General features: G+C 32.4%; 1 protein-coding gene across 3 annotated transcripts; it reads left to right on the top strand.

Moving 5' to 3' along the window:
• Positions 1 to 368: 368 nt before the first annotated feature.
• On the top strand, positions 369 to 12,092 carry LOC111281862 (cysteine--tRNA ligase 2, cytoplasmic-like). Of its 3 annotated transcripts, none has more exons than XM_089760837.1 (10): positions 370 to 533; positions 853 to 1,067; positions 1,172 to 1,235; positions 1,681 to 1,842; positions 3,541 to 3,711; positions 9,970 to 10,251; positions 10,365 to 10,490; positions 10,936 to 11,154; positions 11,259 to 11,375; positions 11,463 to 12,092. In XM_089760837.1, the coding sequence occupies exons 2-10, from the start codon at positions 886 to 888 to the stop codon at positions 11,754 to 11,756; spliced, it is 1,617 nt and encodes a 538-aa protein (XP_089616963.1). In that variant the 5' UTR covers positions 370 to 533; positions 853 to 885; the 3' UTR covers positions 11,757 to 12,092. The 3 variants fall into 3 exon arrangements, with proteins under 3 accessions (XP_089616964.1, XP_089616963.1, XP_022725339.2); XM_022869604.2 differs by having other exon boundaries at positions 801 to 1,067; XM_089760838.1 differs by lacking the exons at positions 9,970 to 10,251; positions 10,365 to 10,490 and having other exon boundaries at positions 369 to 533; positions 801 to 1,067.
• The last annotated feature ends 955 nt before the right edge of the window (positions 12,093 to 13,047 follow it).

The following is a 13,047-nucleotide window of genomic DNA, read 5'->3' as shown; positions in this document are numbered from 1 at the left end:
GAATCTGACTAGACCCAAAATTTCTTTTATTTTTTTTATACTCGAATTTGATCTGATCCGATAATTGTATAAATCATATTTGATTTGATTCGATTCGAAATTAATAAAATATTATTTTTAAAATATAAAATATTATCTTTTAAACATAAATATATAATTATATAATTATATAAATATATATAAATAAATAATTTAAAAAATAATTTAAAAAATAATTTTTATATAATATTAAATCAGATCTAATCAAATTTACTTAAAATTCGAATCTAATTTGATATTAATTTTTTTTAATATTATTTAATTTAAAATTTAATTTATAAAAAAATTTAACTTTATAAAATTGGATTGAATCGAAACTCGTCCAAACGGATTAAGCTGCTGACCCCCAGTTACATATTTGGGCGGTACAGAAATCGAATAGGAAGCTGTCCAAAATTGGGGGAACCAGAAGCCGGAAAAGCATTGCAAAAATAGCCGTCGCGCAGTTGAACTTCATTTTCCCAAAATCCGCGCTAAGACTTCCACATCCACAGGTGCGTTGGTAACGTTGCGTCTGTTTCTTTCTTGTCCTAAAAGAATCTCCACTTAATTTTTGCAAAGATTAGGGGTCTTGAATCTTAATTTCATCTCTCTTTAGTTCATTTATCTCCTTTCCTTTCTGATTTGGGTTTTTATCTCCATAGCTTCTCTTAATTTTCTTTGAAACTTTAAAAATAAATTAATCCAAATTGAATCAGTTATTTCCTGAACTTACGTTGAAATCTGAAATTAACTCTCGTACAAATTTCGTTTGGGGTTAGGGGGAGTTTTTTTTTTTTTTTTTTTTTAAATCTGGGCATGGATCCTTCAAAGGGAGAACCAAACCAGAAAAAAGCTCCTAAAGCAATGGCAAAGAAGGAAACCGAAGAGTTCCAATTCGTTGTGTACAACACCATGACTCAGCAAAAAGAGGTGTTCAAGCCCAAAATCCCCGGAAAAGTTGGCATGTACGTCTGCGGTGTCACTGCCTATGATTTCAGCCACCTTGGCCATGCTCGTGCCGCTGTTGCCTTTGATGTCCTTTACAGGTTTGTATATATATATATATATAATCCTTTATTTTTTTTTTATATAATATATATATTTATATAGAAATTGATTGCTGGCTAAATTGTGGATTGGAATTATATAGGTACTTACAACACTTGGGCTATGAGGTTACTTATGTGCGGAACTTTACTGATGTCGATGATAAGGTTTGAATTTTCATTTGATCTTTTCTTTGGTTTTCTATTACTGCTTTAGTTGGGAGTAATGCCATTTTTGTTTTTTTTGATGTTGAAGTGATACTTTCTCATTTTAATGCAATGCATTAAACTTGATTTAAATTCATTTGCACCTCTGGGAGGTTTGAAACCTCAACCTAGCTTATGTTTTCTCCTTTTAAATTTATTTGAATAATTTCCTTGCCAAATATGTGACAATTGGTCTGAACAAAAGCTTTGGGGCTTCTGTATAAAATGTTAATTTGTTTAGAACTTGTTTAAGAGCATTCTGTCCTGCTGAGCATAGTTTTTGCTGCCAATATTTTACCACATTTTTCCTTTACTTTTTGACTACTGGTCCATCACTCATCTCTCAACAACACATTATGTCTTTGTCAATTTTTTGTTGGGACTGCTACTTATTGGAGTTTTGCAGATAATTCGTCGGGCAAATGAGACAGGGGAAGATCCATTATGTTTGAGTGACCGATACTGTAAAGAATATAATGTAGATATGGCTGATCTACAGTGTCTGTCTCCTACACATGAGCCACGTGTGTCTGATCACATTGAGCAGATCAAAGATATGATAACTCAGGTTTTCTTCCTCTGAATATGCTTGTTTTGTTTTATAGGCATATAGATACCACAATTCCTCTCTCCTTTTTGCAACCTTGCGTCTGTCTCTCTCTCTCTCTCTTTGTGGAAATGTAGTGCTACTTTAGGGGAGTTCTCCTAGCATAAGTTTATGCTCATAGAAAACTCTTGATAACACTATGTATATATATATATATATATATATATATATATATATGCATGTGTGTATGAATGTATTTTGCATTAACAAAAAGATAATACATTTAAGTGGTAATATTTGGTAGTTATATTGTCAGCTCATTTACCATATTGTTTTGATAGAAAGCTATTATCTGGCATATCATTGTCATCTATTGTATGCTTGTAATTTATCTACATCTGCCCTATGATTATCAATGATGTAGCCAAAGGAAGTGTATGCAGGCATGCACACGGCACCCATCTTCACATACCTGTGTCTGACATGGACATGCCGCTGACATGCCATAATACGTATGGGACACAAATAAAAAATAACTTGGACATGGTCCCAACATAGTCATGACACGTTAGGACACTGTTAGATGGCAGAAATTGGTAAAAACAAAAGATGGAGACTGCAGGGTTTTTTTTTAGATCTAGGCTCTTTTAAGTTGGATTTTTTTTTGGAAAATCTAGATGGATAGGAAGAAAGAGGAGGCTATGAGGAGTTTTTTAATGATTTTGGAGGAATTCAATGGTGAATGGCAGTTGGCGGTGGAGGATGGTGGTGTAGGCAGCTGCCAAGAACTGGGTTGGAAACGGAAGAAAGTAAAAAGAAAAGGAAAGGGAGAAAGAAGAAGAAGAAAGAAAAAAGAAAAAAGAGAAAAGAGAAGGAAAAAAAAAAGGAAGGGACAAAATGGTGTCGGTCCCATTGTCTTGATTTTAACAATTGGGGTGTGGAAGACATGTGAATCTTTCAAAATAAGATAGATGTAGCATTTTTTCGTTAGCAAGTAGATAAAAAAATAAAAAAATAAAAAATAAATGTAACCTTGAAAAGTTAAATAATGAAACTTTTAATTCTAAAATATATAACTACTCCACAAATATTATACAAAGAAATATATAAATATTATATAAATAGTGTATAAATAATTAATGTATAAATATTTTTTACGTAGAAAAATATATAAAAATATTTTTTATTGATGTGTCCTATCATATGCATGTCCTCATCTTTAAAAAATTAGCATGTCATTATATCCATGTTATGTCATACCCGTATTGTGTGTCCGTGTCCATGCGTCATAGGCAAGGACCCATGCTCTGTTCTTATAAGTGGCATTTTAGAAGTTTTCCTTTTAATATTGAGCATAAAGAAGTAGAAGAGCACTTTTCAACATTTTGGAATGCTGCCACTTCATATTGAGGTGAAGTTACCTAATTACATTGTTGATTGTTGTTGAGCTGCTGGACATGATTTTTGTTACATATATTCCATGGAGAAATGCTATGTTTTCTGAGAGCTAAAATTGACACCAACTTTACCTTTAAAATGTATTGCAATAATACACGCACTAGATTTTGTCTCAATGTTTCCTTTTATTAATTTTGCTGTTGTGTTTTAGCCAAATATTGCTGATGACATTTTATTTCTTTTGCCTCTTGCTTTGTGTAAAGGCAGTGCTTCCTACGCAGATTTTCCTCCAATAACTTTCCCTGTATTTTCATTCTGCAGATTATAAACAAAGACTTTGGATATGTGGTTGATGGGGACGTGTTTTTCGCTGTTGATAAATTCCCCAATTATGGCAAGTTATCTGGGCAGAGGCTGGAAAACAATAGAGCAGGTGAACGTGTTGCCGTTGACTCAAGGAAGCGTAATCCTTCTGACTTTGCATTATGGAAGGTGAGAAACCCACTTAACTTCCTAGTATAGTTTATGGGTGTAATCAAGTCGAGCCTAGCCAATAGGCTCAAGCTTTGTTCGTTTAAAAACCTCAAGGCTTGAGGTTGGTTTGATCTTGGTTGAGTTTTAGTTTTTTGTGCTCAAGCTTGGGTTGAAAAATAATTGAGCTACTTGAACTCCCATCGATTAGGCTCAGTTATCATAAAATTTATATAAGGAGCAGACATTTAAATTGTGTTCATGGCTGCATTTTTTTGTAGCATCACGTTAAGTGCATTTGTGCACGAAATGGATACCATTTCCAGCATTTTGATTGTGAATTTTTTTGTCAATTTTGTACAACTTGCTATACAACAAAGTAACTTGGAAGCTCAAACATAGACACAAGACACTAGTATGATACAATATGCACACAACAATACAACAGTTTTCAAAAAATTAGAATGCAACACAATGGAATATGATATGAAAAAGATAATATATAAAGTATATTTATTATATATAATAATATCATTAATTTTAAATAAAATAAAGATAATATGCAATATAAAGTTCTTAAATAGTATAGAATCTATTTAAAAAATTTTGTTTAATTGGAATTTTATTAATATATTTGTATCAAATATAATTCAAATTAATCTAACCCACTAACTTTATAAGTTTACAAATTGTGACCTAATAAATTTTAAAAAGTTTTAACAAAAAGTGGTGTTAGCTTTTTAGGTAAAATGGTGATTCAAGAGGGAGGTGAATTGGATTTTTCCAAGTTCCACCCAAACAATGATTTCAAAATAATTGAATGAAAAATTACAATCAATATCAAAATATGATGCAAATGATAACAACTGATATATTTAGAAATAAATATAATCAACAATGAAAATAAAGAGATAGGGATTGAGAAATCAAATACAAAGATTTATAAAGGTCCAGTCCTTTTCTACATGGCACCTACATCCTCTCTTTTTGGTTGTCCACACCAAGACTTCAATCCATTAATCTTGAATTAAAAATGCAGCCCTATCTTTTTTCTCTCAAAGGTTTAAGATAGAAACCTCTACACTTTATAGTATTTTACCCATTCTCACTACAAAGCTCTCAGGAGGATACGTCACCTCTTGTTCTTTTCCACCTTTGTATATCAAATGTAATTTTGTAAACAATAGAACAATCTCTCTAAGGCTAAGTGTTTGCTAAGTTTAAGTACAAGGAAATGATGAATGAACAACAAATATGATTTGGATACAATAAACACAAAGATATAGACTTTAAAGCTCTAAAACTCTTGATTTCTTTGAGAGAATGAATATATGGCTTGTTTGATTTTGCTCTCTTGATTTATCAACCTTCTTGGTGTGTTGGAATGCCCAATTTATAGAGGAATTGAAGAACTAACCGTTGGGGATGGTTTGGAGTTAAAAAAAAAGGTTGAAGCTTGAAAAAACTAGCCGTTAGAACTTTTCTGGGCATAGGGGATCGATTGGTTCTGATAGGGGATTAATCCTGTGCCTTACTCGATCGATCCTTTCTTGTAGGGGATCGATACCTTTTGGTGTTTTTCAAATCTATTTTGTTTTTGCAAGAAAAATCATTCGATCCATTACAAGAGGGGATCAATTGCTTCAGCCAGGGGATCGATTTGGTCAAGCTGGGCGGTTGTATCATATTTTGCACTCTACTCACTAATTTGATCATATATTGAATTATACAATTTCAAATAAAAAACCGTTTGAAGATTTAGAAATTAGACTTAAAGGGCTTTCTATCTATATAAAATTCATCACCTAATTCATTTTATATGAATTATAGTGAATTTTCAAAACTACCCTTTGTGCAGTTTTAAGATAACTGTAAAGTGTCTAGTAAAAATTCAAAATCTTTTTTTAAGAAATTTGGATTTTGATTTTGTTTTTGTTTGATCCATTAGAAAGTAGACTCAAAGAGCTTTCTAACCATATAAAATTCAAATATTAAAACTTTGTGAATTAATACAATAAAGTTAAACAAGTTCAATGTTGAAAAATTTTGTTCTTGTAAAACAACTTTCTTAAGTTAATCCATTTCTCAAAATCAATATTATCAAAATTTTATTAAGTCCAAAATGAATAAATTCACTTTAAAAACAACAATTGAACTTTTATTTAAGCTCAAATAAATAATATTTAAAGATAGTTTTGATTTGAAAAATAAAAAAAAAATAAAGAAATATTTGTTTAAACTTTGAAAATCATTTTATTTATTTAATACAAAAATATAAAACTTTAGAACATATACTAAATAAATCTTTTTCAAAATTTTGATCAACCTTATTTAGCCTAATGTTCTGTCATTTCAAAATAAGATTAATTCAAGGCTAACAATCTTTTAAGACCTCAGGGGCTACCAACTCTCCTAGAAGCAATTGCTGTTAGGAAAGCGCATATGCTACCCTTATAATGCTTTTAGCATGCACAAGCACCCATGGCTTTCTAGCACGTGGAGTTGATGTACCCGGCCAACCTTTGATCTGCTAACAATCTCCTTTTCCCCCCAGCAACACCACTGGGACTCGAATCTGTGATATTGGCTCTAATACCATTTTACCATTTTTAAGACCTTAGGTGTTACCAACTCTCTCAAAAGCGATTGCTGTTAGGAAGACGCATACCTTAGCCTTATAGTGTATTCAACACACACAAGCACCCACAGCATTCAAGCACGTGAAGTTGATGGACGTAGCCAACCTTCGATCTGCCAACAAGCGGCTTCACCCAATTTTAAAGGTTTTCTTTTTATTTTTATTTTTCGTGAAACCCAAGTTATAGTTAATGCACTTTACCCCTATTACAAAGAGTGCATTTTTTCCATATTCCTCATCCCACACTAATAGACTAGCAACTGCTGCTTAGTACCATTCCTTCCCTTGATCATTTCACTTTCCAATCAATTTTTCATCTCTAATCTGAATATGAAATAGATTATGATGCGCTCAAACATTTCTTTCTTTTCTTTTGCATCAACCATTAAAATTTAGATGAAAAACACGTCTAAAAGAAAAAATGAACCCTAGATCTACAACTTACTAAAAAATCAGCAAATATAATTCTTAAAGATCAAAGAAGAAATTATTCAAGGTAAAATATGCGACACTTAAAATTACTTTTTGTTGTTTAAATTTTTGCAAATTTATAGTGTCAAGGACTTAATGTGGGAGAAAAGAGAGAACTTTTGGGTTCTAACTCGAAACATTTATCCATGACCATTTCACCTCTGTTCTTGAAAGTTGAGGGAGATGAGAATTGAGAGAAAGCTAAAAATCCTTTTGATTGCAAAGTAGGGATGGTGATGGTCATGGCTTTAGCGGTTCCTTGGTTGGCCATTGGGGTTTGGGAAGTAGACAAAGGAGGCGTAGGTGGAAGATTAAGGAGACATGGATTAGATGATGACTCAGTTTTGTAAGATAAAGATAGAGGTAGAGTGAGAAGGGCGGTTTTGGGTTTTGGAGAGAAAAGTAAGATGGATTGCATTTTTAAGAGAGTTTTGTTGGTGCAGGGGAGTTTGGTTTCAGCCGAACCAATTGGGTGTTTTTCTTTTATCAAGCTTAAAAATTAAGGGGGAAATTTTAGAGGAAAATTATTAGCTAAAATTGTGTTTAACTTTTGGCAAATTTTGATGATTTGGATAGAATGTTGGAAGGGAAGGGTTTGATGAGAGTTTTTTTTTTTTTTTTTTTTAATTTAGATGAAAAAATAATTTAAAAAAGTAATTAATGTTAAATGATTAATGTTGTAAATATTGAAGTAAATATATTTACTTAATTATAGGGTTGACTTTAGATAGCTTGATTTTAGGACCTAAACTAATTTGATTCTTTAGATTGATTTGATTCTCTGGCTTTTGTGTGTGTGTTTGTGTATGTTACACGTACTTTACTTCTTTGATATGGAATAGAAAGAACCTCCTTTACTTCTTCTTTATAACATGGGATTAGAGTAGGTTAGGCTTTGTTTTCCTTGTTACCCATTCTAAGTTTGTCATGTGCTAAACTTCTTTATTTCCGACCTACACGTGATGAAGCTTGTGTGGTAGTGTTATTCCCCATTTGTTAAGTCTTGGGTTGTCTTTGGCCTTACATTCAAGTTGGGTTTTTCTACTTATTAACAATTGGTTTTAGTTTAGATGCTTAACAATTAATATATCGAGTTTACTATTTCTTAATATTATAGTCATTTATTAATCTATATTTTTGGACATTATTTATTAATGTATGATTTGCATTTGTACATTTATTATTTGCTTTTCCTTTTGGTGTATGTATTTTGTTAATTTTTTCTTTTTAGTTTTAGATTAATGGAATTTTATTATTTTTGTGTAACTAACTAACTATTGAGATGTCATCCATTATTTAGTAAATTGAATATAATCAAATGATGAGATAAATGTTAAATTACTTAATGTATCAGAAAAATTTATATTAGTTCATTTAACAATCTATTACTTGTAAGATTAAAAACTAAAATTATGTGAAATATACAACTTTCTGAATTTAAATATTTTACTATAATGCTAAAAAAATTGTGAGTAATTCTTTTAATCATTTATAAAAGAACAAATGATGTTATAAACTACTTTGAATATCATAAAATAAGTTTGGCCGAAAAAAATCATAAAATAAGAATTTTTTATTATAATTATAAATACTTTGTTTTATAGAGTTGTGCAAATTTGAAAACAGATCACAATTGTGATAATTGCAATCAATGTGATGTTACTCATTATGTCTACAATTGTGCTGAACATGGTGCGATTGAGAACATGGCTATGGTTGTAATTTTAGTCCCTGGTTTGGAGAAGGATGAATAGTTTGATTATGAACTTGTTAGTCAATGCTACAACAAAAGGGGAATGGTGTTGTAAATTTAAAATAAGAAGAAGAAGAAGAATTAGATTAAGAGAGTGAGAGAATACAATCTTGTTAGATATTAAGACATCTAGAATAATTGAAACTTATATTTTCAGTGAACTTACCAAAAATATGAAAGTGCATAAATATAATATATGAAACACAGACATGTTGGAATTCCCAATGTATTGGTGTCACATGTGTCGGACATGGATAAGACTGACATGCTGATATCTTACACAAAGGGACATGCCAAAAGATAATTAAAATATTTGAACATGGTCAAGGCACATAAAAGTAGGAAAATAGGCTAGACAGTAGTGAAAGGATTGTCAGGAAGAGAGGTAGAAGAGGAGAGAAATATTCAGAATATTTTGATTTGTTTTATATTTAGATTAGAGGTGAAAAATTGGTTGGAAGGCAAATGATTAGAGGGAATGGAAGGAGTTGCAACACTGAGCTAAAATAGATGGCTGTTTTTGTTGCGTTTGTAAGTGATGAGGAGTGGAGAAAATGAGTTTTTTATACTAGCACAGCATGGCATCAAACTATAAAATTGGGCTTGGCAAAAAAAAAGAACTTAAAAATTGTCTAAGCCAAGTGCGCTTCTTGTTTAAACTTTTTGATCAGATCAATTTGAATTATAAAGTTGTTGGATTAGATCAATTTGAATTATATTCAATACAAATATATTAATAAAATTTCAATTAAATGAATATTTTTTAAAACCATCCGGGCAAAAGAAATAGATTTCATTACCCCAAAATCTCCACATTATGTCCCCATCATATCAGAATAATGACTCAATTATCCCCAGATTATCCCTAATCAAGGACATTTGGCAAGCAATTGGAGCTTAATTTGCCAAATGACCTAAATTGGATTAAATAGTGGATAACTTTTATTCACTATGTTCTTGATTATATGTATTTTATTTAAAATTAATGAAAATAGATATACTAAGTATATATAATAATATTTTCCATTTTAGCATCTTGATGTGTCCTGCCCTAATATGTTGAAAATTTCTATATAACCTTGTCCGTATTGTATTATGTTAGAGCCATATTTGCATTGATGCTTCCTAGTGTCTAATTATAGACTTAAAAACTATTCCTTAAAAATGCTAGCGATGTGACTTTAACTAGGCATCTAGATATGAAGTACAAAGATGGAAAACCTAACTACAAAAATCAACCAATTATTTGTAAGAGTTGCAAAATACATATATTCCCTACAATAAATAATAACAAAAACATGCCAATTTTTTTAAAATTAAAGTTGCATGACATATAATGCCAAAACTTTGCATCAGTCAAATACCATTTACAATGTTGGCAACATTTCCAAATTCTGATATTTAGTAATTGTTTCAGGCTGCAAAGCCAGATGAGCCATCTTGGAACAGCCCATGGGGACCTGGACGACCTGGGTGGCACATAGAATGCAGTGCAATGAGTGCACATTATTTAAGCTTCAAATTTGACATTCATGGTGGTGGGCTTGATTTGATTTTCCCACACCATGAAAATGAGATTGCTCAGAGTTGTGCTGCATGCCAAGAGAGTGATGTGAGTTATTGGATGCACAATGGGCATGTTACTAATAACAATGAGAAGATGTCAAAATCTTTAGGTAACTTTTTCACAATTCGCCAGGTAAAAAGTTAGGGCTTATTATGTGTTTGATTTTCCCCCCTCTGGTGAAAGTTACAGAACTAGTTTTCTCATATGAGTTTCTTTATTTGTGTTAATTTATGCATTTCTTCTAGATTACTGAGAAATATCATCCTCTGGCTTTGAGATACTTCTTGATAAACGCACACTACCGATCTCCTCTCAATTACTCTGTTGCGCAGCTGGAAGGTGCATCAGAAGCGGTTTTTTATATATATCAGGTTTAAAGCTTTTTTCACTTCTCATGATATTTTACTTGGCAATAGGCATATGATGGTCAGAGTTCAGATATCTTGAAATGGACAGTGATTTGGCCTTTTAGGCTTTGTATAATTATATGGTCCGAAGTGATTTCACTTCTGGGGTTTGCATATGTGCATGAGTGTGCCTCTTTTAATTGTTGGATTTACATCTTTCTTTGACTGGCCCGACTAAATAAAGTTTCCTCTATAACTAATTACACCTTTGCCCTGCTGGTAGATTTGTCTCTCCTTCCAGTTAAAAGTACTCAAAAGAGTTAATGCGATTTTTTGGTGTGAAAATACATAATTGCTTTTCTGAGTGGACCCTGAGATACTGGGTTTTTTAATTCACTAGCCTAGGCAAATGTACATGGAGTTAGATTCAATCCTTTAGAGAAGTACCCTCACCTGTGATGTTGTGCAGACCTTGAAAGATTGTCAAGATGCTCTGTCAAAACTACAAGAAGAAATCCCCAAGGATGGCAAACCTGCTTGGACTACTCCAGATGCCCAGGAATGCATTAGCAAGCTATGCAGTGAGTTCCAGGCTAAAATGTCAGATGACTTGAGCACTTCACTTATTCTGACTGGGGCCTTTCTAGAAGCATTGAAGTTAGTAAACAATTTGTTGACCATGCTAAAGGTATTTGTTTTCCTTTCATCATGCTAATTACTGTCTCCCCCCCTCTATATATATTTGATCATGTCTTTGTAGGATAACATATATATGCTCTTGTAATTTGACAGAAGAAGCAACAACAGAAACAAAGATTATTGGTAATTCAATCCCTAATAGAAGTTGAGAAAGAAGTTAAGAAAGTTTTGAATGTTCTTGGGTTGCAACCTCCTTACTCTTATACTGAGGTGATGGGTTCTATTTTATTACATGATGTTATAGATTCATGCCTTCTGTCTAAGTTTAACTCTAAAGATGAATTTTCTGCTGAACAGGTTTTGCTGAAATTAAAGGAGAAGGCATTAACAAGAGCAGGGTTGGTGGAAGATGATGTGGTGCATCTAATTAATGAAAGAGCGGAAGTGAGGAGAAACAAAGATTTCTTGAGAAGTGATCAGATGAGAGCTGATTTACAAGCAAAGGGCATTGCACTCATGGATGTAGGCACAGAAACGATTTGGAGACCTTGTGTTCCTGTTCAACAAGAACCGGAAGTAGTGCCATCAGGAGGGCAGAAGGTGCCTGCTGAAACTGGACAAGAAAAGAAGGCATCTCTTGACTCCATTTGATGGACAAAGCATGCGGAATTGGTTGGTAAGGTGATGATTATTTACTGTTAAACTCTTTTTGCTGGGACCAAGGCCATGGGCAGTTTTGATTCATAATTTGAAAAATGTGGGGCCTTTCCCTTGTGACCCTATTAAGCTTTAGTGAAGAACCATGGGGTCTTAAATTTGAATTGATGGCCTTGTTTGTATTTGGCCCTTTGGCTGCAGAGACGGTCAGCGAGTCAGATAAATATATATATATATATATATATATTTTTACCTTGAGAAATTACAAAGATGATAGGTTCTAACCCTTGATGATATGAAAGTTAAAGTCCCAGATGTGGGCATTCTAAATCTGAGTGGCTCAAATATAGGCACATTAGGTATGTATTTTGAGAAACTTTAAAGTGTAGAATGGGCCTGGGGTGTTTTGTTTTGGGGTTCCTAACTCTTGCCGAGTTTGGAGGGCTCTCTATCTTGGGTGATTATTGGATGGGCGAATCGTCCATAAATATAACTTTGCCTTGCATAGGGGAAAAAAATCCAGGCACATTTACATAACTAAATGTGCTTTCCTGATTATCTTCTTGGGCAATATTCGTTCGGAGGGAAGGGGGAAAGGTGGGGGATAGATAGGAAAATGGAAGGAAATTGGTTTCCTTTTCTTTTTGTCGCAAAAGAAAATGGAGAGATAAAAGTGGGAAGTCGTAAAACCAAGTCATTGTTTTTCTTTCTTAATTTTTGGACAAAATTAACAATATTATGATATTTTACGAAATACTTTATTAATACAAATGACAAATTTGTATCAATGTATTTTCAATTTCATTAATTTTTTGAATAAAAAGTAATAAAATTAAAATAATTAAGGAAAATTTTTTGTTAATTCAAAGGATAAATTTCAATTAATTTTGTTCCTTTATATTAAGAATCAAAACCAATTTAAATTAAAAGCATAGTGACAAATTATTGGGAAAAAATGTGACAAAATTCATTGAAATTGAAACACAATGATAACATTTAATTTTAACTCAAAGTACAATAATAATTTTGATCTTAATCCCTTTGTTTTAATAAAGCTACCAACTTATTCGATTTTTTATTTCTTGTTATTTTCTTTTTGTCTATTCGGTCTTTCTTTCCATTTTCTCCTGCCGAACGAAATGTTTAATGGATTGGGCTTTTTCGTGAGATCAAGATTCAAAAGCAGGTTTGAGCATACAGCCATTCATCATATAGGCTGGCTGGCGGCGCCACGTGTCTCGCATCGCCCGCTCACAATCTCTCTTCCCACAGATAGCCTAATAAT

Source organism: Durio zibethinus, chromosome 5 (assembly GCF_047325235.1).
Source record: "Durio zibethinus cultivar Kanyao isolate XHJ-2024 chromosome 5, ASM4732523v1, whole genome shotgun sequence".
NCBI classification, from domain to species: Eukaryota; Viridiplantae; Streptophyta; class Magnoliopsida; order Malvales; family Malvaceae; genus Durio; species Durio zibethinus.
Note: the sequence above shows the minus strand (reverse complement) of the source record. Positions and strands in the feature narration are given on the sequence as shown.

Bases quoted from the DNA above. Each gene is read 5' to 3' on its own strand.
- LOC111281862 (XM_022869604.2), top strand. From the start codon at position 838: ATGGATCCTTCAAAGGGAGAACCAAACCAGAAAAAAGCTCCTAAAGCA. The intron at 10,252-10,364 runs GTAAAAAGTTAG...CATTTCTTCTAG, and splicing joins ACTTTTTCACAATTCGCCAG to ATTACTGAGAAATATCATCC. The intron at 11,376-11,462 runs GTGATGGGTTCT...TCTGCTGAACAG, and splicing joins CTCCTTACTCTTATACTGAG to GTTTTGCTGAAATTAAAGGA.